Source organism: Theropithecus gelada, chromosome X (genome assembly GCF_003255815.1).
Source record: "Theropithecus gelada isolate Dixy chromosome X, Tgel_1.0, whole genome shotgun sequence".
NCBI lineage: Eukaryota > Metazoa > Chordata > Mammalia > Primates > Cercopithecidae > Theropithecus > Theropithecus gelada.
In genome coordinates this window covers 102,511,440-102,537,182 of record NC_037689.1, presented here as the reverse complement: position 1 = coordinate 102,537,182, position 25,743 = coordinate 102,511,440, and the positions used below count along the sequence as shown (strand labels likewise).

General features: G+C 37.7%; 1 protein-coding gene across 1 annotated transcript in view; it reads right to left on the bottom strand.

Moving 5' to 3' along the window:
* Window positions 1–25,743, bottom strand: part of IL1RAPL2 (interleukin 1 receptor accessory protein like 2) — a 1,281,282-nt gene that overhangs the window by 1,167,665 nt on the left and 87,874 nt on the right. Inside the window, exon 2 of the mRNA XM_025372668.1 lies at window positions 22,449–22,549. Within this exon, the coding sequence (XP_025228453.1) occupies window positions 22,449–22,530 (82 nt within the window). The 5' untranslated portion in view covers window positions 22,531–22,549. The remainder of the gene's footprint in view (window positions 1–22,448; window positions 22,550–25,743) is intronic.

Below are 25,743 nucleotides of genomic sequence, written 5' to 3'. Positions count from 1 at the left end.
CGGATCACGAGGTCAGGAGATCAAGACCATCCTGGCTAACCCGGTGAAACCCCGTCTCTACTAAAAATACAAAAAACTAGCCAGGCGAGGTGGCGGCGCCTGTAGTCCCAGCTACTCGGGAGGCTGAGACAGGAGAATGGCGGGAACCCGGGAGGTGGAGCTTGCAGTGAGCTGAGATCCGGCCACTGCACTCCAGCCTGGGAGACAGAGCGAGACTCCGTCTCAAAAAAAAAAAAAAAAAAAAAAAAAAAAGAAACCCATAGGACAGCATATCCCAAAGGGTGTTCCATCTCTCCAGATGGCCCTTGGGGAATGATATAGTTTGGATATTTGTCCCTACCAAATCTCATGTTGAAATTTGATCTCCAGTGTTGAAGGCGGGGCCTGGTGAAAGGTGTTTAGATCATAAGGGCAGATTCCTCATAAATGGCTTGGTGCCATCCTTGAGGTAATCAGTGAGTTCTCACTCTATTAGTTCCCACAATAACTGATTGTTAAAAAAGAGCCTGGCACCTCCCCCCAACTCCTTTCTCCTCTCTGGCTGTGTGATGTGCACATGCCAGCTCCCACTCACCATGACTGGACGCTGCCTGATGTCCTCACCAAAAGCAGATGTTGGCACCATGCTTCCTGAACACCCAACAGAACCCTGAGCCAAATAAACTTCTTTTACTTTATAAATTACCCAGCCTCAGTTATTCCTTTATAGACACACAAATGGACTAAGACAGGAGAAAAATTGTCTCCATGCTCCAACACACTTGGAAAAGCCACATACTCCAAGTCCTTGGTAAGTCCTATAGTAAAGAAACACCTTCAACTTTTTCTACCCACTGCTCTAGAGTGTTGTTTTTTGTGTGTGTGTGTTTTTGTTTTTTTGTTTTTTTGGTTTTTTTTTTGACCATAGAATCTTCCGTTTTGTGTAGCACCTATTATACGGTTGTTGCAAGCATTGAAGGAAGTCTCATGTGTCAAGTGCTCAGCACAGGATCTGGCATGGAGTAAACGTTGAGTAAGTATTAGTTGTAGTAGCTGTTGTTAGAATTGGCATTTACATTGCTTCCAGAAACAAGTCATAACATCTAGGAACAGATTTGGGAAGCATAAATTGCTCTAACAACTGCTTGAGAACTTTGGTTCCAACGGTGGGAGAGTCCAGGCCCAACTGCTCAATTCTGTCTTGCCTGATAAGCAACTCTGGGAGTGTATTTATGTTCACCAACAGGGCTTTATTCTCAAGATGAATAGAGAAAACCTCAGAAATAAAGAGTTGGGGAAAACTTTGAAGACAAACTACACTTTTTATGCAATGAAACCTTCCTCAGGGGCTGACCAGGAACCTTAGCTACCTGGACCCTATCTATTCAGTGATTCTACCCTTCCCAGGAAACTCTAAGCCATGAGTTTTTGAAGCTCAGGGCAAACAATTTCTAAAATATTCAGCCAAATTTCTAGTCCCTCTTAGATCAATAGTTTTTTTTTTAATAGGATGCCCTTCTTCTGGAATTACTTGGTGCCAAAACAAAAAGTATCTTCTCTTAGCTTTCAAGTTATGCTCTACTTACCAAGGGTGAAAAATAAGGCCAGTATTTGTATGTACACTCGGTTACATCTGGTTCCTCTATGTAAATAACCTTTCATAAAATGATATGAATATTTCATAATACCTTAAGCACTAAAGAAAACTACAGATGACCGCTAGTTATGGAAAAGTGCAAAAATGAAATAAGAGAAATAATAAAACCTACTGTCTGGTGGTACCCTTTAAACTTAAATACACAAAATGTTCTCTCTGACCAGAAAAGTAGAACTAAAGATCCCTCTTTGGGACTACTCTCACATTCTGATTTTGTTTACAGTAACTAAGGAAATGTTGATCTAAAGAATATGACAACAACAAAACAACTGCCATCTATTGAGCATTATGTCATATAGCAAGGCCTATGTGAATGTGCTTTCTACATATTTTCTCTAGTTCTTACAGTGACTCTTGCCCAGTAGATAACTTCACTGTAGAGAAGTACTGATGATTCAGCAATGTGCTCAAGGTTTCATAGGTAGTCACCTATTGCATATATCAGATTTAAATCTAAGTAGGTACAGCTCCAGAGCAAGGCCCCCTCAATTACCTCTTTCTTAGTTATCTAACTTGGCTGAACAGGTACCCATGTTACAGAGAAATAATGCATGTATATTGTGCAGGAGAAAATAGATAAAAGCATATCTTACAGCAAGAAGACAACAAATTTTCACAATTAAGTTGAAATGGAACAGGAACAATTTCCTACTGCTCAATTAGTCATGGAAGTCTTGAAAGAAGAGGATAGGGGTAATGCCTGGGTGGACTTTCAAGGTTACTGTTTCTGTCAGTTAAAAGAATCAAAATAAATTTAAAAAAAAAGAATCAAAATGTAATAATCTTTTACCTCTTGCATGCATCTGGCAAACAAGTGTTTAATTTATATTTATTGAACAAATAAACCTAGAAGCTTGAATTTCACATAGCAACAATTAACTCTATGTATAATCTGCCCACTCCCTTCCCATCTCTGTTTCAATTTGCCTTCCTTCTGCTCCCTCATTCTGCTCACTTTAAAATGGATTTAAATATTTTTGAGCAAAGAATACTGACCCTTAAGTTGAAGAGGAAAACAGAAGCTATCTTGGCTGACAAAACTGAGAATCCATAACTCTAAACATAGTGCTACCACAGCTTTTTGGGCAAATCCCAGTGTGGACGTTAGATTGTCAGATGAACTCTGAATACAGTCCTCCTATAAGCAACCCAAGATGCACTTTATTCTGGCAAAACAAAATAATTTTTGGTGAGTGTCTCTGCCATGCCTAGACACCCACTTCTGATGCTTTATAAATGAACAATATCACAATTGTACTGCCAATCATCTTCTCCTGCAAGTTCTCAACAAGAAGCCTAAAGTATTTGCTCCTTTGTTCCCATAAGGTCAAGCCACGGAGCAAGCTCTTCAGATGACCCTAAAGATCAGGGCAAGGCACAAGCCCCACTCTGACATTTTATAATCAAGGCCTCCGACTAGCTTAGTGGAAGGTTTTTACCTGTACTGTATGGTGTCCCTGCAGGAGGAGATTGGAACCAGTAAGGAGATGTATATTAGGGGTTTTAGAAAATTGATGTTGGTTCCCTGCACCTCTGCATCAATTCAGCATATGACCTAGAGCCAACTTATTAGTTTCTCCTTGGGTTTCTGGCTCCTCATCTGTGACGCTGGAATGAGAGTGGTGACTGATCGCATAACCTCTAACCATTAGGCAAATGGAAAATGCTACACACAATCAATGCTAAATAGTAGTAACAAAATCTAAGAAAAAATCAGGTTATTCCCATTGAGAAATCATCACACTTTGAACCACAGATCTGTGGATACCTGAAAATAAAACTCATATTTCAGACCAAATGTATTTCCCCTTTTTCTAGTCCATCTCTAGGGTACTATATGTCTTCCTGTCAGCCTATTAGGAGCACTAATCATGCTTCTTATAGTAAACGATCGATAGGGTTTGAAAGGATGAGAGATAATAAAATGATAAAATATACCCTGGGGGTGACTCGTACTTGGATCAATTTAGCTTTTAGTGTATAAGCAGGCAATCATTTATAGAAAGTCCAGCTCCAGGTCTAGGGAAGGAAAAGTAGTTGGGGTGGAGGGTCTGTTAATAGAACTCCATGTAGTCCTGCCCAGAACTATTCACATACCCCCACCTCAATCTCCACGAGAAGGAAGGCCAGACTCTTCTACTCCTGGGCTCATAATTTTCACATCTTTAATCTAAAGCTACTGCTGAGTTGACATGAATAGATGCAGCCAGGTGGCCAAGAAGATAGTCGCTTACAGCAATTGGTCAGATTGTTGCATGATCATTCAGTTCAATCGGCAACTCGAAAAGCCATAATATTGGATCATGAAACAGTCGGTGGAATCATTTCACCTACCTAAACGACTAAATTATATTTATTATGCACTCTCACCATGTCAATGCATATGGTTTTCAAACAAAATCTTTCACAGAAGCATATCAAACAAAAGTGAAGCTGCCGTGGTTGAAGTGGAGTGGGTGAGTCCAAAGTCCCCTTCATTCTGCTTCTTTCTCCGACTTCTGTATTAGCCCCAGAATTACCTCCAATGAACCCCTAAGAATGCACAGAACACAATTTGAGAACAATTTGGATGAAGCCCAAATCCCTCATTATTTTTTTCATGAGAATGCTAAGGCTCAGGAAGGGAAAGTACTTAACCGCAGTGCTATAGATAGAGTGATGTTCCCAGGACTAGAATCAAGGTGTACAGAATCTTCATCCAGCACTTGATCCATATGGATTCTTTACATGTGGCTGAGGCAGGTCAGGTCTCTGTTCTATGGGTACAACTATGCCAGGCAGGGAGAAAAGTAGGGAAGATTGTACAATGGGGCAGTATACAGCAAGTGTAGATCCCAAGAAGTGAAGTGTATATCAGGTGAAAGCTAGGTATAGAGCAGAGTGTTTCTTTTTCATAGATCTGGTCCCTTCTTACCACAGCATAGTTAGCTCCTTTCAGAAGCAATATCAGGCCAAACAATTCCATACGGTGCTTGGCAATTAGCAGTTGAAAGATCAAGAAGCAGTCACATTTGAATTTGGTTCAAATTCCAAACATAGCCTTAAAAACCCTTTTTAATATCTGAGGAGATATGACAATCTTTACATATATGTTTATAGAAAATTCTCACTTAACTAGAATTGCAACAATCAGAATGTTCATACAACCAGATTACTTCCTCCCCCCAGCTGTTTTGAATAATTATTAACATTTATGATAATAACTTCAAGACACTGTAACTTCCAGCTTCTTCTAGCTTCTTCCAAACCTCTAAATATGCTCATATACTCATTCATTCAATGAATATTTATTGAGTATCTACTATTTATTAGGCCCTGACTCAGGCACTAAGGAATCTGAGCTATTCTTGGGAGTCCACTGACAATCTTCCCAGAATGAAACTTCAGCTGAAACATGAATGTGAGAATGACAGAGGTGGAGGTGAAGACATTAGACAAAATGATCTCCAAGAGATTTCAAAAGCTAATATTCCATTATTCTATGATTCTATTCTGTTGATTGGCTATATATGTATGATATGAGACTATTTTGATTTTTAAATTTGGGATGAATATTTTCCTTTAGTTAACAAAGTAGTCACCTATGTTAGTCACCAGCCATATATTCTACCAACTAACACAGTTTTAGGATCTACTGTAATTTTTTGAAATTTCTGTCCTAATTGTGCCTTCATATCCAATTTGTTTGCAAGCCAAAGAAACCCTCTGTTACCTTACAGTTATAACATGATTTTCACAGAAAATATATTACCACACTGACCTACTTAGTAAGATATGGGTGCAAATGTATGTTGGTTATTTTGTTGTTGTTGGCTATTTTAAAGAAGCAAATCACTCTCGAAGGTTAGGTCCAAACTGGAGTTACCCAGATTATGCCATGAGTTCTGAAGGGAGTTCTCAAATAATAGATGCAAAAACATTTGAGTAGTGAAAACAAAATTGAAATAACTATATTTCAATTTTGGCCTCCCAGATGATAAAGGTGAAAGAGACAATCCTCACTTAGATATTTTTGGGTGGTCAGTCTAGCCATTCAACAAATTAACTTCATTACTTCCAAACTCATTCTTCCCCAGGAGGGACATGTGTTCAACACATAATTAAGAATGAAAATGAAGAGTTCAAGATGAAAGGCAAATCAACAAAAGAGTCCATGCCAGCCTTGGTGTATCACAGAATTGGGATTTTAAGCCCAAGGGTGGAAACTTAGAATTTGAAGGAACCTCAAGAGATCATCTGACTGAAGCCTTTGCCTTAGGTGAGTAAGTCTCTAACCTACACAGGATATGATTCTATTAGTTTAAAAGAAAATTTATTCAAATGTCAACCTATATCTCAAATCATCTATTTCTCTTTGAATATAGAAGACAACTCTTCTTCATCAAAAATACCTCATTTGTTTCAGGTTATCCTTAGGCTTCTTTATTCCAAGGAAAAATAATTGCAGTACTTTTAACCTTTTGTTCTAGAGCTTATTTTCTTTCTCTTTCTCACGCTGTTTAGAGTGGCTATGATTTGGGTTCTTCCCACAGCAGAGTCCGAGGTCACCAAAGAGTAATAGCACATTTACCTATTGACCCTCAGGGGAGCCTGTACTTCTCCAATAAAATTACTCATGTTTTATTAACTTTGTTTTAATAACATGCTGACATAAAATATGCAACTACAATTTCAAATTAAGTATTTCGGCATTTGATGTTATACATTAAGTGCATTATTTGGTATGAGAATATACATTTCAGTATATTAAATTTATTGAGAGTATTATATGTGAGGGGGAAAGACCCTAATCAATCAAAGAAAGAGATCAATGTAAAAGCTTTCAAATGAAGCAAGACAGAAGTTAGTAAAATTGAATTGGATACATCTGAATGATCTGCTTTAAAAGTACATTTTTGCTCTGACAGAACTCACTGTGCTCTAATTTCAGATATTCAAGGATAAAAAGAACTGTCCCAGTGTTAATAAAAGTGGTTAATTTTCTTCAGACACAATACAGTTGTTGTGCTAAATTGGTTTCAAAGTTTGAAATACTATATAGATAAATTAGATGTTATAAAATAAAATAATGGGCATGGATTCCAAGTTATGAATCTAAGTTAAGATTCCAAGTTAAGAAGCTTTTGTATAGGGCAGGCAAGAAATTGGAAAGAATTTAAAGAGGAAGTAGACTGCCCTCGTTTCATTCTAAATTGAGAAGATAATATTTGGAAACTCAAGAAGGTCAGAAGGTAAACAGAAGGATGGTATAGGCCTCCTGAAACTAGAAGTATCCAAAGATTCATTTTATACAAATTTTAGTGATTCTTTTTTATAACTTCTTGTCTTTGGGGGTAGTTCCCCTATAATCTGCAGGGCCCAGAACAAAATGAAAATTCGGGCTCTATGTTTAAAAATTATTAAGAATTTCAAGATGGCAACAGAAAAGCATTAAACCAAGTACAGATTCCTTTTAAGTATGGGGCTTAGTGTAGCTGCACAAATTGTGTGCTTATAAAGTTGTCCCTAATTGAGGATCATACGCCCCTTTGAAAATTTTATGAAAGCTATTGATACATGCATACACTCACACATGCCCACACATACAATTTTGCATACAGTTTCAGGGGGGTTGTGGACTCATTTAAGCCTTGTCCAGGGACTCTAAATTAAGAACCACTGGATTAGATTGATTCCAGGAGGCAGAGCTAAAACCCATTAATATGAGTTCACAAAAGAGCAGATTTTAGCTTCCTAACAATTAAAGGCATTCCAAATTAAAGAGTCTGCTTTACTAGGCACTTTGTTTTGCAAGTGTAACTGTCAGCTGGACCATCACTTGCATGGTGTGCTCTCAATGGGATTCCTACACTGGGAAAAGGCTGGATTGAAAAACCTGTCTGGTCCCTTAACACATTAAGATTTTGTGAGTGTAACTGTAAGGAACTATGAAAAGTTTCTACCCCATAGCTCCTCTTTGCCCACCCCATTTTCTGATGGCTTGAATATACTTAATTTCAACTGTCCTGATTTATTTCATTTTCCTTGACAATGTAAAGGTTGAGTTTCCTGAATGCCAGGTTTATGTAAATTAACCTGTAACCTATGGGTTTATAGAAAATCAACATGTTAATTTTATGCAAAGTGATGCAAAAGATCATTCCCCTGGTTTCTCAGAAGGAAAAAAAATCTGATCACTTTCTCAAATGGACATTCAAAGCAGCATAAATAATCAAGAATGTGAAAATGGCAGACAAAGCTCTTACCAAGAGCAGCAAAAAGGGCACGAAATCCAAAGTGGTAGATCCAAAAAGCATGATGATACAAGTGATTTCTAATAAAATCCAGGAAAAGTCAGAGAATATGACAAGCCCCATCATAAAATTCAAGGAATAGAAGTACAAAGATAAAAATCCTAAAACCACATTAGGAAAGAGAAAGGTGAGATTACCCAGGACACGGAACTGTTTATTCTCTTCCTTGTTTTTGTATGCAAGAGAGTTAAGCCGCACTGCCTGGGCCTCAGAATGCTGTGGTCAGTGTTCATACCTCCTAAGAGGAAATGGAAAGGCCCTTTGCAGACTGAAAAACAACTGCAAAAACAAAGGTCATTCTGGCAACAAATTGTTAAGACCCCTAAGGGTGTTTTTATCAAACATCCTGGTCATGACATTCACCAGAAGTGATGTGTTTCCTGTTTATTTTTTTAATCAGCAGGATGAGTAGCTGAGCCACATTTTAGTGTCATTCATAGGCTCTAGTCCATATCTTGAAGGAACAACTAGAAAAGGAAGGTACAAAAGTACAGTACACAACGGGTAGATTTTAAACAATTGTGTGCTAAGGGCCCCTTCACTGTATGGTTTTCATTTTTATGACATTAAAGATCTAATCAGGATGTAAGGTAGGTTTCTTTAGTTCAGAATCAGATTTTATACATCTCCACACAAATTGATCAGCTCTTCAAGAAAACTGAATTCTTTTTTTATTATTATACTTTAAGTTCTGGGATACATGTGCAGAACATGCAGGTTTGTTACATAGGTATACACGTGCCATGGTGGTTTGCTGCACCTATCAACCTGTCATCTACATTAGGTGTTTCTCCTAATGTTATCCCTCCCCTCGCCCCCCACCCCCCAACAGGCCCCATGGGTGATGTTCCCCTCCCTGTGTCCATGTGTTCTCATTGTTCTCCCTGTGTCTATGTGTTCTCACTCATAAATGGGAGTTGAACAATTGAATTAATTCTAAGTAAACTGAAATTAGTAGCAACAGCTTTGGCCAAGCTGTAGTTAGGTGAAACACAAAGGATTTGAGAATGACACTTAGGGACTGAATAAAATGGAAAGAGGTAAAAGAAGTCTAGGATCTACTATAAAAGAAGAAATTAGAGTGACTGAGGAAGAGCTCAAAGAGCTGGGAGACTTGACTTTGAACACAAGTAAAAAGGAAGGATGAGATTGAGTGGCTCTATAAAAAGGCTAACTTAGATGTAGCCAATAGAACAGCATGCTGATAAAATCAGGCCCTCCTACTCCCCTGACAATTGGGGTTCTACTTCCTTTATATTGTCATTCTACTGCATCTGCTGTGTAAAGGAAAACACTACCACAAATATTTACTCTACATAGGTTTAAGAACTGTTCACCACCATTCTGCCTCTAGTATTGTTTTGTCTAATATTTTGTAGCACAGGCGTAAGTTTAAATATGGGATCCCATGGTCTAGATTGCAGGAAGGTACTTTGGCTGTTCATTTACACAGCATTTTCTTAAGGCTTTTTGTAATTCCAGGCTATATAGATGATATTTTCTCTTAAGAAAAAGAAAGCAATTGGCCTGCCCTTTCCCAGCCCACCATGCTCTCTGTTCTTAGCTAGTTCATACCACGTGAATCATAAACAAGCCAAGTCACTGACCACTGAGGTGGGTGGTGTTCAGACATTAAAATCTCATTATAAACTATAAAGTCTATGTGAATGTGGGCTCTGCAGATGAGGATAGAGTTTCAAAGGCCCTGATTGCACTGATAAATCCTCCTTGTCAAAACAGCAAAACCTGAGAGTAGGCAGGCTGTTCTCTGGCCACAATTCCAAACTGTGATAGGTGGAATACTCATTTTTTCAAGGTTGTTTCATGACTTTCAATCTCATGTGTTCTGCTCCTAAAGACTGCTAGGGTGCCAGTAATCCAAAAGCATCTATTCAATTATCTAATAAACATTCGTAGATCAACTACTATATACAAGGCAGTCTACCAGGTATGGAGAATCAAGAAAACAATTTTTGCCATCAAAAAGATCCCAGGTATGGTGGGAAAGACAGACATACAAATAACTAGATCACAATATGATCAGTTCCAGTATAGAAGTCTAAACAAAATGCCACAGGAGCACAGAGGAAGGACAATTGATTCTGCCTGAAGAGGTGGGCGGATGGGGGCAATCCAATGAAAGGGACGCAAAGAAAATGACATTTGAAATGGTTCTTCAAAGATGAGTAGTATTATCAAAAGGCAGAGAAGGTGGGAAGTGATTCACATGTGAAGAAAAGCATAAGATAAAATGCTCAGAGCTGGGAATGTGAACAGTTATTTTTCAGAATGATAAATAACTCAGGATGGCTTTTGTGTGAAGAGGTGTGTGGCCTATGCAAGGGGTACAAAAATAGGGCTGAGGGGTACAAAAATAGGGCTGAGGAGCCTGGAGCCTAAATGAATTGTGTGTGTGTGTGTGTGTGTGTGTGTATACACATGCATATGTATATACCTATACATACATATATAACACGTGTTTTTATATTTATATAAAAATTAGAATAGTACCTATTACGTGCCATTGAATATTTAATTATTGAATGAATAAGTGAACTAAGGAATAAGTTAAGGGTCTTGTATGCCACATATTATATGCTACAAGGCATTTTACCCTTATCCTGTATGCAATAGGGAGTCAAAGGAGTTTTATTTCATAAGTAGAGGTCTTGCATCTAGTAGTTGATCTACAAATGTTCATTAGACAATAGAATAAATGCTTGAAATTGCTGTACATCTATAATTAAAAACTAGCAAACAAGTAAAAACACCATTTGCAATTATTATGGAAAATGGGCAGTAACGTAGAAGGGCTGGAAGAAATTATGAAAGGCTGAACTAGGTCAGCAACAGATAGGATGAAGTGTGGGGTGACTACCTATTGGGTACTATGCTCACTACCTGGGTGACAGGACCATTTATACCACAAACCTCAGCATCACACAATATACCCAGGTAACAAACCTGCATATGTATACCCCTGAATCTAAAATAAAAGTCAAAATTTGTTTAAAAAAACATGACTGGAGTGGTGTGATGGTTAACATTAGGTGTCAACTTGATTGGATTGAAGGATGCCTAGATGGCTGATAAAGTATTGTTTCTGGGTGTGTCTTTGAGGGTGTTACCAGAGGAGATAACATTTGAGTCAGTGGACCTGAGAGGCAGATCCACCCTCAGTATGGGTGGGCACCATACAATCAACTGCCAGCACGGCTAGAACAAAGCAGCTGGAAGAAAGTGGGATAAGCTGGCTTGCTGAGTCTTCTGGCTTTCATCTTTTTCCCATGCTGGATGCTTCCCACCCTTGGACGTCAGACTCCAGGTTCTTTGGACTTTGCACTCTCGGACTTACGCCAGTGATTTGCTGGAGGCTCTCAGGCCTTCAGCCACAGACTGAAGGCTGCACCATTGGCTTTCTTGCTTTTGAGGCATTTGGATTTGGACTGAGCCACTACTGATTTCCTCCTCAGCTTGCAGATGGCTATCATGGGACTTCACTTTGTGATCATGTGAGTCAATTCTCCTTAATAGACTCCCTTTCATATATACATGTATCCTATTAGTTCTTTCCCTCTGGAAAGCTCTGGCTAATACAGATAGTTTAGAAGATATTTGAGAATTCAAATTGCAGAACTTGGTGATCACTGAATATAGAAACTTATGGTATATTTGAGAGTCACACTGTATATTCTGGCCCAAACAGAATGATAACGTAATTTTAACCAAGATGGGGTACACAAGAAGGGTGGAATTTAAATAGATTAAAAATTGAGTTTTGAAGTTCAAAGTGTCTGTGGGGCAGCCAAGGGAAGATGTCTAGAAGGAAAATAATGCATGTAACTCAGAGGAGACATAAAAACTGGATTGCTAGAAACCTCAGTAGGTCAGGGGTTCTCATCCCTGGCTGCACATTAGAATCACCTTGGAGTTAAAACAAATAGATGAACAAAAAACCTACAGATTCCGAGGCCCCAGCCCAAATAAATCAGTAACTTTGGGGGTGGTACTTGCACGATAATATGGTTTAAAAGCTCCCTAGGTGGTTCTAATATGCAGACACTGCTGAGAAGCACCAAGAGGGTAGATAGTTAGTACCAAGGGAGTAGAAACTTTGGGAAAGTACAGAGTGGTTTGTTAAAAGAGTAACAAGGAGAAAATGCTGGAGAAAAGCAACTTTTAAGGGACAGGCAGAGGAAAATGAGATAATGATGGAGACTGGGAAAAAAATGGCCAGAAAGACACAGACAAAACCAGGATAAAATGATGTCACTAGAGCAGAAGAAGAGAGTGTCAAAAAGGAAGAAGTGTGTCCAATAACACTGAATGCTCAGTAGTGTCTCAGGGTATCAGTCTGAATTGGTTAAAAGATTAAACTAGCTGTCACCTATCAAAGAATAGGAAAGTTCTGAGTAAAGGTCAAGAAAACTGTGAATCTTTTGAATTCTTTTTAGCCTTGGGGAGGGCCAAATGCACAAGAAACAAAGGTATTAAAAGCAAAGTAGCAAGGGGGAGTGCCAAAGGTAAAATTTGCCAGTCTCATAACTTCTCCTGCCTTTGGCTTTTGAATACCTAACTTTGAAGAACTGCTTGAAAAGTAACGAGAGCTATGCCTCACAGTCACCTTCTTGGGGAAAAAAATGAAAAGATTCAGAGGTAGTTCAGTGAGAACCTAAGCAGAATAGCTCTCAAAAACTAAAGAATCGTGGTTGTAGGGGCGATGCTTAGTACATGTGTTCAAAGATTAGACCAATCACACTATGGTGACTATAAAGCTTTTATTCCTTCTAATTTCAGACTCTGAAGACAGCCATGGGATGGTAAAATGCTACTTCACAGCTACAGAAGGAATGTATTACAGTGCCACCTGCTGGTAGTGTTAAGACCAGAAACAAGTTCCTTTACTGTAAAAAAAAAAAAAAAAAAAAAAAAAAAAACATTAATTCTCTGAAGCTGAAGATACAAATAAGCTTTATTCTGATTTTTAATTAAGGGTAATACCTTACTTGGGTTTTTTTTATTCAAAACATTTTTATAATTGAAAACAAAGCTTTGATTGAACCTTCCTATTATAGCAAATGTAAAGCATGTGAACAGAAACAATAGCGCAGAACTAGAATGTCTCAGCAACCTTGCCCCCTGTCTTCCAATCTAAAGTGCCTTAACCAACATTTCCTTTTTGGATTCAATATATATCCTATAATTTTAAAATTGTGGAGGTATTCAAAACACCATCTGTCTAGCTACTTGTTTCTCAACAAATATGTTTCCCAACTAGTTGAATCTTATACTGTCCTCTGGGACACTTGATATTCAACAATATCCTGCACTTTATGCATCCACATATTTGCTCTTGTTATAACCTCTGCTCAGAATACCATCCCCCGTCACTATTCCCAATCCAGGCTGCCCAATCCAGTCTTCACAGTCAATGTCCAATGATGCCCGTCCCATGAAGCCTTCCCTAATCACCCTCACACCCAGCTGAAAATAATATCTCCTTGATATGAACTATATCCATGCCTCTTATATGACTCTTATTATATTATGCATTTTATAAGAGTTGTAAATAAGACATATCCATGGTGTTGTGGAAAGAGCATAAACTTTGGAATCAGTTGATCATCTGAAACCTAAATTTTCCACTCAATGGTTAGGGACCTCAGATAAACTCACCCTCCCTGAGCTTCAGTTTTCTCATCTTTAAAATGAGGCTAATGATATCCACACAAAGGCACAACATGGACAAGTGTTTAAGAGCAGGACTCTGGGGTCAGATGAATCTGGGTTTAAATCCTGGCTTTGCCAATTACTAGCTATGTAAGAGAGTGGTCAAATTATTGAGCTACTCTAAGCCTCAGTTTCCCTATGTGGAGAACAAGAGTAGGATCTACCTACTTCAATGTCTTTGTATTAGGAGACAATGTATGTAAAGTGCCTGGCATACAGGAGCACTCAATGCATGTTACTTTCTACCTTCCCCCTATGATTTACTTGTTTTCTTGGGGGACAAAAAGCATGTCTGGTCAATTTCTGAATCACTCAGAGGGACCCATCATAAGACATTTTATTTTGCTTGCTTGCATTTAGTTTGCTTGCATGTTTGGTGAATTAATAAATGCCCTATTTCTAAGGCAATCCTTGGCAGAATTTCATTTCAGGAAACCACTGTCTTGTTTCTCCACAAAATAGAGATGCCAAATACATGCCATTCATCTTAAGGGTTTAATGGATGCCTCTTAAAACCATGTGTTTCTTGTCTGTAACCATTTAGGGAGAGCACACTTACAATACAGCTCTCATAACTCACACCCACAGAGAGAGGCAGGGCCTGACTCTTCTTAGCCTGGGGGAAGGTCGTCGAATGTCAAAGCATTTCTTTTAGAAAATAGTCCTGGTGCGAGCCTCACAAAATGTCATGCTTCTCTATGACAGTCTCAAATAAATATATGGAAGCAAAAACAGGAAAAGAATAGGAATATGAACGGAAGTTTAAAACTGCATATTCAGTGTCCCTCTCATAGACTAAGAATGTCATGCATATTCTAAGAAATCTCTGGGTGCTAGCTTTCTCCAGGGACCAAACTACAATAGGCATTAAGGCCGTGCTTTTGCAGAGCACATATTTCATTTAGGGCAAATTACACCTGTAGAAGTCAGCAAAGCCACAAGGGATGCACTTTAGACTGATGTGCCTACATGAGTGGGGTTATGATAGAAACTCACCTAGCAGAAATAACAGACATTCAAAGCATGTCTCCACTCTGGCAGATAAAATATCTTTTCATTCCAAAACAACAGAGTAGAAAGGAGCTCATTCACTGCAGTTCTTGGCTGTTCTTGTGGATGGGATAAATCCCAACATCAAAATTAATAGAAGGCTCAATTATTCTTCCTTCTCTCTCATCCTTTAACCTTATGAACAGTAACAAATCCAACATGATACCAAGCTTGGTGACTTCTGTATTTGGATGATGCTACAGAGCTGGATGAAATCCCCACATGGAATTGTTTTCAGACTTTCCAGCTTTCATTAAATAATTAGCTTAATTATCTACACCTTTTCACTTAAAGAGAACCAGTGTCATAAAGAACTTTAATATTTCAAACATATCAGATGTTGATGTTGTAAAACAACCAAAATAATAATGAACTTAGTTGTTAACTCACATTCTCTTCTCTGCCATTCTTTGTTGCCAAACTTAATGGAATAGGCAGAGATTTTCACGTATGGATTGCTTTGCTGCTGATCTCTCTCTCTCTCTCTCTCTCTCTCTCTCTCTCTCTATCTCTACCTCTCAGACACACACACACACACACACACACACTTCTAAGGTTATTTGAATCCAAAGAACATACTCATAGTGGCCAACCTGGGGATTTTAGTAAACAATGAAATGTTTTTCATTTGGATGTAGATTGGCAAAATTGGCACAGTGACATTGGTGGACAATTTGTCAGTATCAATTAAAAATTTAAATAAAAACTTTATCCAACATTTCCACTTCCAGGAATCTAGCCTACAAAAATGTTTGCTCTTCTAGTGTACTAACATCTGTGTAATAGGGTGCTTCTCACAGCATTGTTTTGCAATAGCAAAACCTAGGGATAAAACTCTAATTTCCATAAATAGAGCACTGGTTTAATTTTATCATAAGTCCACACAATGGAATATTTCACAGTACTTAAAAATATGATTTAGATATATAGTGTCAAGAATTAGAAGTTATAGATATAAATATCATGTGAAGTAACGTCAGGTTGGAGAATAGTATGTACAGTATGATTTCAAGTTTGAAAAATGCATATAATTTAGGATACATAAATCAGCTATATACATAAATATCCAAAGAAACTATCTGGAAGACTCTATAAAAAAATTAAGTATGAGTTAACTCCAGGGATATTAACAAGAGAGTTTTCTACTTCAATATTATTTTAACTTTCATTAAACATGATACACAATTTGTAATAAGAAAAAAATATTAACAGAATCCAAAACTCATTGACTTCCAAGATACACTAGTGAAAAAAATCAAGAACCAAAAAATTAAGTAATTATTTTTTCCTAGTATGAAACAAGTGGAACTAAAAATATACACATTTGTGCAAAAAAGCAAAAGAAAGGAAATATCAGAAACTAAAAGAATTAATTACAACTAGGACATGTGTGAGACCAGGTAGAAGGGATAGGTATGGGAGTGAGACTTCTTGGATTTATTATTTTTTCTATAATTTTGAATTTCCAATGATATAAACATTTTATGTATTCAAAAATAAAATTTAATACAAAAGGGTATAAAAGCAAATTATATAGAAACACAAATTAACTTACTTATATATTGAATGAATAATATGACCACAGAGAAAAAGAAATTAATTCAAGCAACTTTTGAATATATCACTCTGACTGTACAACTTTAGTGGGATGAATTCTAAAGACAAAAAGAATTATAAAATATCTTGTACTTTAGTAAGTTTGTTGTTTGTAGTGGTTTTGGTGTAGACACTTTAACACTATTTTGTATCACTTATAAGACAAAACAAGTAAATATATTGATGTTGATGAGAATGAGGGCTCTCATTGTGGAAAAAGGAAATACAAATATGGAATGGAGAAAGGTAAGGAAGAGCTCTGTGATGCTGGATTTGAATTGGAAGTATCTCAATGAAATAACGATTTAAAAGAAAAAAGGTTTCTAAATATAATTTTCCACTAGAAACAATCAGTACCAAGGTGACCCTAGCACAACTTCTTTATGACAGAAAGCACCCAAAGAATGATGGGGTATCAAAGGTAACTGGAAGTAACTGAAACTAGACTAACTCTCCCACAGTAAGCAACAACAAAAGTGGAAGAAATGGGTAAAGCAATAGTATTCAGGCAGTGTTAAGCTGTTATCTCAGAGAAAAGGAAGACTAATGGTGTGAGCCCCACAATCAACTCAGCTCTCTGACTGGGCACAATTCCCCAACTATGGCTTGGTGAGTTAGAGTCCTAACAGAGCCCAGTAGTATCACTGAGCTGGAGTCACAGAGATCAGAGTTCAAAGCATTTAAAATGGCTGGAACTTCCAGTAAAAGGAGAAAGCTTCCCAGAGGGGAGCCCATGAGATCTCTGTGGGGGTTCTCTATGCATCCCTAATTGAGAACTGGACTGAACATGCCCTGGAAAAGACTGCCAAAGGCTTATCACTGGGGAATGACCACTATAGAGTTGATAACGGAAGAAGATATTAAAGGATTAACAGTGCTAGGGAATATCTTGTTAACATCTGGGCATCCAGCTAAAACTCCAGAAACATCCTACCTTTAGAGAATGGAACATGCCAGAGAACAGGACCTACACTCCACCCTCCCTAACCCTAAAACCATTATTTGCTTAGCCATTCATTGATCCCAATGATATTAAGTATTTTAAACAAGGGAGTTTTGATTTATTTTCACTCCCCATCAGCTCTACCTCAGGACTAGTGGAATGTTGCACATAAACAGTTCAATAAGTATGCATTTGGCCATATAAAATTCAATGATAAGAACCCCAAAATTATTTCCCCTTCAACTTATTCAATAAGTGTATTTCACTCAGCTCAATTCTGCCCACAAGTTCTTTCTGACCGATATCTCTCATCCCTGCCTATTATCTAGTTGCTCTAAACTTTGTCTTATACTCCAAACATTGTCCTATGTCACTTCCAATGATCTAACCAATTCTTCAAGTACCACTTTCCCTTCCTTCAAAGATCCAGTTTCCTCCAGAGAAGTCACCCTAATTAAAGAGATAAAAGTACCAAGTCTCAGATTGTCCCTTTCAATTAAAGAACAAATCATAGGGATGTATTTTCCTCCTTGATCTTAGCTCATTAGAATACATTTAGGAGATGAGATCTCAATATCACATTGTTGATTTTCTAACTTCTAGTGTTCTTACACTCTACAGCTAAAAGCATAGTGTGAATATCCACAGAGCAACATTACTTCTAACCAGTATTTTTAAATAAAACATTTTATTGCTTCCTCTGAGGGTTCAAAGCATGGTTCATTTTATTTTTAATTCTATAACAATAAATTTCACAAAAGAAGTTCTTTTCTTTATACTTGGAAGTGGTATAAGAGTCCCTTTCTAGCTTTTGCCAGAAATGTAAGTTCACATAACCTCTACTTTTGCCTTTATGGTCTTCCTCAGCTATCTAACTGGAAATTCTAAAACAAATGCATTTTAGTGAAAACAAGCTGTTATTTCCTCATCAACAATCAGAAAATATCATAATTTTATAAACCAAAGCCCCAAATAAAGCCATTCTCTCATTATGTGGAACTGAGTGGTTCTGTTCAAGTCCATCCAAAATACATCTTTAAATACCCCCTGTGTGCCAGCAAGTCTTCACATTTCCCTTACCACTGGAGACTACATTTTCTAGCTGATTGAGATATGCAGGTAGCTCTGCAATTTTCCTCCCAACACTGAGAAGTTGTTGTGCTAGGTCATCCTCCAGATGAACTGACTGCAAGATGACCCAATTTGGGTTGAAAATTGACATATCCGTTCATCAGACTGATGCTTTCTCTGATACAGAGGTCCATGCTGGAAGAACTGAATGCCAACAATTGCATAACATGGTTCACATTTTCATGCAGGAGCAGCGGCAGCAAAAGCCAAAAGAAAGTTAAGGGGATGATTTAATGTCCCAAATAATAAAGTCCGTGCATATTCTGGGGACACGTTTTTCAGGTTAAAAAATAGCTAAATAGGCCGGGCGCGGTGGCTCAAGCCTGTAATCCCAGCTACTCGGGAGGCTGAGGCCGGAGAATGGCGTGAACCCGGGAGGCGGAGCTTGCAGTGAGCTGAGATCCGGCCACTGCACTCCAGCCTGGGCGACAGAGCGAGACTCCGTCTCAAAAAAAAAAAAAAAAAAAAAAAAAAAAAAAAAAAAAAAAAAAAAAAATAGCTAAATAGGAGATCTTGAGTGACTTCTTGAGGAAGAGTAATTTCTCCCACCCATCCTATTAAAAATTAGTTTTAGGTACCTGTGTCCACTACAGGGAAAAGAAATGGCCATTTCTGCCATTGACTATCAAGATATTAGCCAATTTCCTGCCATAAAGAAATGACACCTTTAAGTAAACTTGTTTTTGATTGAGTAGGCTTTCCAAATGTCTTTTATCTATCCAGTCCTAAATTTATAAAAAGTGAATACTGAAGGAGTGTTATGTGAAGAAGACAAAAACTTACACTTGAATAATCAGCTATAGTCCTTAAAATTAAATGCTGTGCATCTTAATATGTTCTAAAGCAATCAGACCCTAGATGCCATCTCAGAGCCATCTTTGCTATTTCCCAAGCCAGGGTTGATGGTTGAACTTGCCCAGTGTGAATGGGAATTACATGAAAACATAGCCTGTGCTATCGCCTCTAAAAAATGTACACCACCAAAAAGTAGGCTTGCTTCAATATGTGCCCAGAGGAGATTAAAACAAAAAACCAACCCCCAAAACCAAAAACCTAACTCACATCTGTTACTGAGTTCTTTTCCATGTTTGGCAAGTGCAGAAGAAAAATATTCCACCCTTGGTCCTTTCTCTGTCTTGTGCCATTAGCAACAGCAGTTGTAGGGATCTCAGTAAAAGGGATTTGTGTCTACAATGAACTGTGTAGAAATCATTATAATTAGCTTCACATCTGGCACTAAACAGTCATAAATGTTAATGAATAAAGGGTGCAATCGTTTTTCAATTCTTGAGGGAAGGGAAGAGGGGAAAAAAATAAAAGTTATGAATTTTGGTGATCCATTAGTGATTCCATGAAGAACATCCACGCGAGCTTAAACCTGGATCTCTTTGATTAGCAATGAGCAAACGACTTCACAAGCTACAGGAAGCAAAAATTTGTACTACAGATTTGCCAAAGCATTTTTAATGTTCTTCAAAAGATAAGGTAACTCAAATAGGACTATAATAATGAAAGTGCAAATAATTACATTTTCTACATAAAATAATAATATTAACAGAGGTATAGGGCTGGAGAGGAGGTTATGATGGGGGTGACTAAACAGAAGGGTAGAGTTGAAAAGAACTGCTCCAAAGTATCCTCGTTTTCATCAGCAACTTAGGATGTCTTTTATTCATCCCATGCCCTATCTTTGTTGCATTATGAAACAATAAGCAAACATACAAACAAAACACACACACAGAGACAAGCACAAACTAACACCAACCTATTAGTCTTTTCTGCCTACTCCATATACACCATAAACAGAAGCAGTAAGGCATAAAAGAACCAGCTGTGCATTCAAATGATTCCAACTGCACAGACCTGTAAGAAGTTTTGTTCCAATATTACAATTGCTATTGTCCTGGCAGGGATGGAGGGGGTGTGCAGCATAAAGGGATGGGGAAGCAGAGACTAAAACCATTCTAACACTTTGACTCTAAGTGAAATATCTTTTTGGGTAATGTTTCTTCAATGAAGCTGACTGCAGGTATGATACCATTTGTCCATACTAAGAAGACAAAGCTAAGAACCCCTAGTAAGCCACAAATAGCCTCACACTTAACAAGCAAAAATAAAGAGGCAAAGCATTAAAAATTTGATCTTTTAATGACATCTGTGCATCAATGATAACCTTCCATATGTATGGGTGTGTATATATATATTAAGACAGGGTCTGGTTCTGTCGCCCAGGCTGGAGTGCAGCGGCATGATCTCAGCTCACTGCAACCTCTGCTTCACAGGCTGAAGCCATCCTCTCACCTCAGCCTCCTGATTAGCTAAGACTACAGGTGTGCACCACAATGCCTGGTTAATTTTTACATTTTTGTAGAAATAGGGTTTTACCATGTTTCCCAGGCTGGTCTCAAACTCCTGAGCACAAGCAATCCACCCACCTTGGCCTCCCAAATGCTGGGATTACAAGTGTGAGCCACCTGTAATAGCCCAGCTATGTGTGTGCATGTGTGTGTGTGTGTGTGTATACACACACTTTAACAGCCTCTCTTCTCTTATATAATAAGCAAACCAAGATATAAGACAGAATATATTGACAGCAACTTATTTTTTTTTCAGTTTGGATTTTACTTCAATTAAGCTACCATAGTACAGATTACTTTTTAAACCCTTGTTTCTTTTTTTCCTTTCGGATCTGCTCCAGACATTATGACATGACCAAGTGAGGAAAATGCAATCTGGTTCAACAGGTTATGTTTGCTACTAAGAAATCTCTCCAAGCATTTTATTTCAGCAACCATCAATTTAAACCAAGATTGAAAGTAAAAATGGTACTTCAAAGGTAAAGCAAGGAAAGGCAGCCATGAATGATATGCTGAGTTGGAGAGATAATAGGTAAAATATTAAACACAAATTCAACTGAAAGAGGGTCACAACATACAAAAGTAATTTAAATATAGAATTGATTCTATAAGAAGAGAAAAAGACAATATATTGCCCTATCTTTATCACTCCAGGATCCTTTGGACTTCAGCAGTTACTCTATTTTATAGTCTGTGATAAATCTCCCACTTCTGGAAAGATTTATTAATATGCTATCAATTGAAGACAACACTATTTGTTAGGTATTTCAATTAGTAAGTATTCTTACCTCAGGAAACAAACATTAACCAAACTCCAAGCACCTCCCCCCAGTCTGCATTTATTGCTTTGAAAAGCATACATTTTATTGCCTAGATTTGATACTTAATGAGAAAGTAAAGCAAATACATTTAATTCTCAGAAATAACTGAATTAGAAGCCAGTAGAAAGCCTCAACATAATCTTTTGTTTCCATATAATAAGACATTCCTCAATGTCTTACTGGAATGATTACAAACAGAAAATCAATTCTTAAAATCTCATGCAAAGTTTGTAATTACAGCTAGAATGTATAATCAAAACTGAAAGACATATATATCCAAGTATTATTAAACAATGATTAAGCTTTGATTGGACTATCTACTTGTTACAGCTAATCTCTTAGTACAGTCATGGCTGCCTGCCAGACCAACAGGTTCTAGGAATAGATATTTCTTCTCAAGAAATTCCTCTTCGGGCAATTATCTAATAATTCTGAACTTGGAGGGAACAGACCTCTGCCTGTTAGCAATTGGGTACAACTATAAGGAAATAAAACTCAGATATTTATCAAAGTCTTTAAATTGTAATGCTCCACACTCAATTAGGAGGCAAAGGATGTATATTTTTAAAGGTTTCTTATCTTCTCATTTGTAAACGTTTGCTCCTAGGTATTTATTCACTAGCAAATGTAACCAACTCTAAGTAGGCTCTTAACATTTCATTGTCCACTGAGAGTATACTGGTCATTGAAGTTTAACAAAATTCCACTGATTTCCTAATAATTTCTCAGTGGTAGGCTTCAACATCATTTTTATTTTGGCTACTTTCCAACATAACTGGAACACGAGTGCTTCTATTTAAAGATATTCATAGTTAAAGGCACGGGTGCCCTCTGGATGCTCACAAAATCATACATTTTTGACCAAATAGTGGCAAGTTGCCAGCAACTTACCAGAATTTCTCTTTGACACCATCTTCAGATTTGTGCTGACTACAGAACAGACCACAAGGGCCAAAAGAAATGGTGGCTTCATCCTTCACTTTTCTTGACAGCTGAAAATTCAAAAAAAAAAGAATATGAAGTTTAAACCACAGATCTTGGCCTCAACAAAACAGCACCTATAATTTTACATTTTTCAAAACTCCATTATAGAAACAATGACAATCTGGTGACTTCTGGCTTTATTTTTTGCAAATAGAAGAAAACATGAATGTTCACAGTTAAACCATGTCAGTTTCCCTGCTTAAAACTTTTCAGCGGCTTCCCACTGGATTTAGAGTGAAATCTGAACTCCTTTCATTAGACTTTTTCATTTTTTTGTATTTTTTTAAGTTAGAGGGTACACGTGCACAATGTGCAGGTTTGTTACATAGGTATACATGTGCCATGTTGGTTTGCTGCATCCATTAACTCATCATTTACTGAAGGTATTTCTCCTAAGGCTATTCTTCCCCCTGTCCCCCACCCCACGACAGGCCCTGGTATGTGATGTTCCCTGCCCTGTGTCCAAGTCTTCTCATTGTTCAATTCCCACCTATGAGTGAGAATATGCGGTGTTTGGTTTTCTGTCCTTGCGATAGTTTGCTCAGAATGTTGGTTTCTAGCTTCATCCATGTTCCTGCAAAGGACATGAACTCATCCTTTTTTATGGCTGCATAGTATTCGATGGTGTATATGTGCCAAATTTTCTTTATCCAGTCTATCATTGGTGGACATTGGGGTTGGTTCCTAGTCTTTGCTATTGTGAATAGTGCCACAATAAACATATGTGTGCATGTGTCTTTATAGTAGCAAGATTTATAAACCTTTGGGTATATACCCAGTAATGGGATGGCTGGGTCAAATGGTATTTCTAGTTCTAGATCCTTGAGGAATCACCACACTGTCTTCCACAATGGTTGAACTAGTTTACACTCCCACCAAAGGATATTGGCCCTTTGTCAGATGGGTAGATTGCAAAAATTTTCTCCCATTCGGTAGGTTGCCTCTTCACTCTGATGGTAGTTTATTTTGCTATGCAGAAGCTCTTTAGTTTAATTAGATCCCATTTGTCTATTTTGGCTTTTGTTGCCATGGCTTTTGGTGTTTCAGTCATGAAGTCCTTGCCCATGCCTATGTCCTGAATGGTATTGCTTAGGTTTTCCTCTCGGCTTTTTATGGTTTTAGGTCTAACATTTAAGTCTTTAACTCATCTTGAATTAATTTTTGTATAAGGTGTAAGGAAGGGACCCAGTTTCAACTTTCCACATATGGCTAGTCATGTTTCCCAGCACCATTTATTCAATAGGGAATCCTTTCCCCATTTCTTGTTTTTGTCAGGTTTTTCAAAGATCAGATGGTTGTAGATGTGTGGTGTTATTTCTGAGGCCTCTGTTCTGTTCCATTGGTCTATATCTCTGTTTTGGTACCAGTACCATGCTGTTTTTGTTACTATAACCTTGTAACATCATGATGACAGGATCAAATTCACACATAACAATATTAACCTTAAATGTAAATGGGCTAAATGTCCCAGTTAAAAGACACAGACTGGCAAATTGGATAAAGAGTCAAGACCAATCAGTGTGCTGTATTCAAGAGACCCATCTCACGTGCAGAGACACACAAAGGCTCAAAATAAAGGGATGGAGGAAGATTTACCAAGTAAATGAAAAGCAAAAAAAAAAAAAAAAGCAGGGGTTGCAATCCTAGTCTCTGATAAAACAGACTTTAAACCAACAAAGATCAAAAGAGATAAAGAAGGCCATTACATAATGGTAAAGGGATCAATTCAACAAGAAGAGCTAACTATCCTAAATATATATGCACCCAATACAGGAGAACCCAGATTCATAAAGCAAGTCCTTAGAGACCTAAAAAGGGACTTAGACTCCCACACAATAATAATGGGAGACTTTAACACCCCACTGTCAATATTAGACAGATCAATGAGACAGAAAATTAACAAGGATATTCAAGTTGAACTCAGCTCTGCATCAAGCAGACCTAATAGACATCTACTGAACTCTCCACCCCAAATCAACAGAATATACATTCTTCTCAGCACCACATCACACTTATTACAAAATTGACCACATAGTTGGAAGGAAAGCACTCCTCAGCAAATGTAAAAGCACAGAAATTATAACAAACGGTCTCTCAGACCACAGTGCAATCAAATTAGAACTCAGGATTAAGAAACTCACTCAAAACCACTCAACTACATGGAAACTGAACAACCTGCTCCTGAATGACTACTGGGTACATAACGAAATGAAAGCAGAAATAAAGATGTTCTTTGAAACCAATGAGAACAAAGACACAATGTACCAGAATCTCTGGGACACATTTAAAGTGGTGTGTAGAGGGAAATTTATAGCACTAAATGCCCACAAGAGAAAGCAGGAAAGATCTAAAATCGACACCCTACCATCACAATTAAAAGAACTAGAGAAGCAAGAACAAACAAATTCAAAAGCTAGCAGAAGGCAAGAAATAACTAAGAACAGAGCAGAACTCAAGGAGATAGAGATACAAAAAATCCCTTTAAAAATTCAGTGAATCCAGGGGCTTTTTTCAAAAAGATCAACAAAATTGATAGACTGCTAGCAAGATTAATAAAGAAGAAAAGAGAGAATAATTAAATAGACACAATAAAAAATGATAAAGGGGATATCACCACCGACCCCACAGAAATACAAACTACCATCAGAGAATATTATAAACACCTCTACACAAATCAACTAGAAAATCTAGAAAAAATGGATAAATTCCTGGACACATACACCCTCCCAAGACTAAACCAACAAGAAGTTCAATCTCTGAATAGACCAATAACAGGCTCTGAATTTGAGGCAATAATTAATAGCCTACCAACCAAAAAAAATCCAGGACCAGATGGATTCACAGCCGAATTCTACCAGAGGTACGAAGAGGAGCTGGTACCATTCCTTCTGAAAGTATTCCAATCAATATAAAAAGAGGGAATCCTCCCTAATTCATTTTATGAGGCCAGCCATTATCCTGATACCAAAGCGTGGCAGAGACACAACAAAAAAAGAAAATTTTAGACCAATATCCTTGATGAACATCGGTGCAAAAATCCTCAATAAAATACTGGCAAACCGAATCCAGCAGCACATCAAAAAGTTTATCCACCATGATCAAGTGGGCTTCATCTCTGGGATGTAAGGCTGGTTCAACATATGCAAATCAACAAATGTAATCCATCACATAAACAGAACCAAAGGGGTTCTGGGTCCCAAGA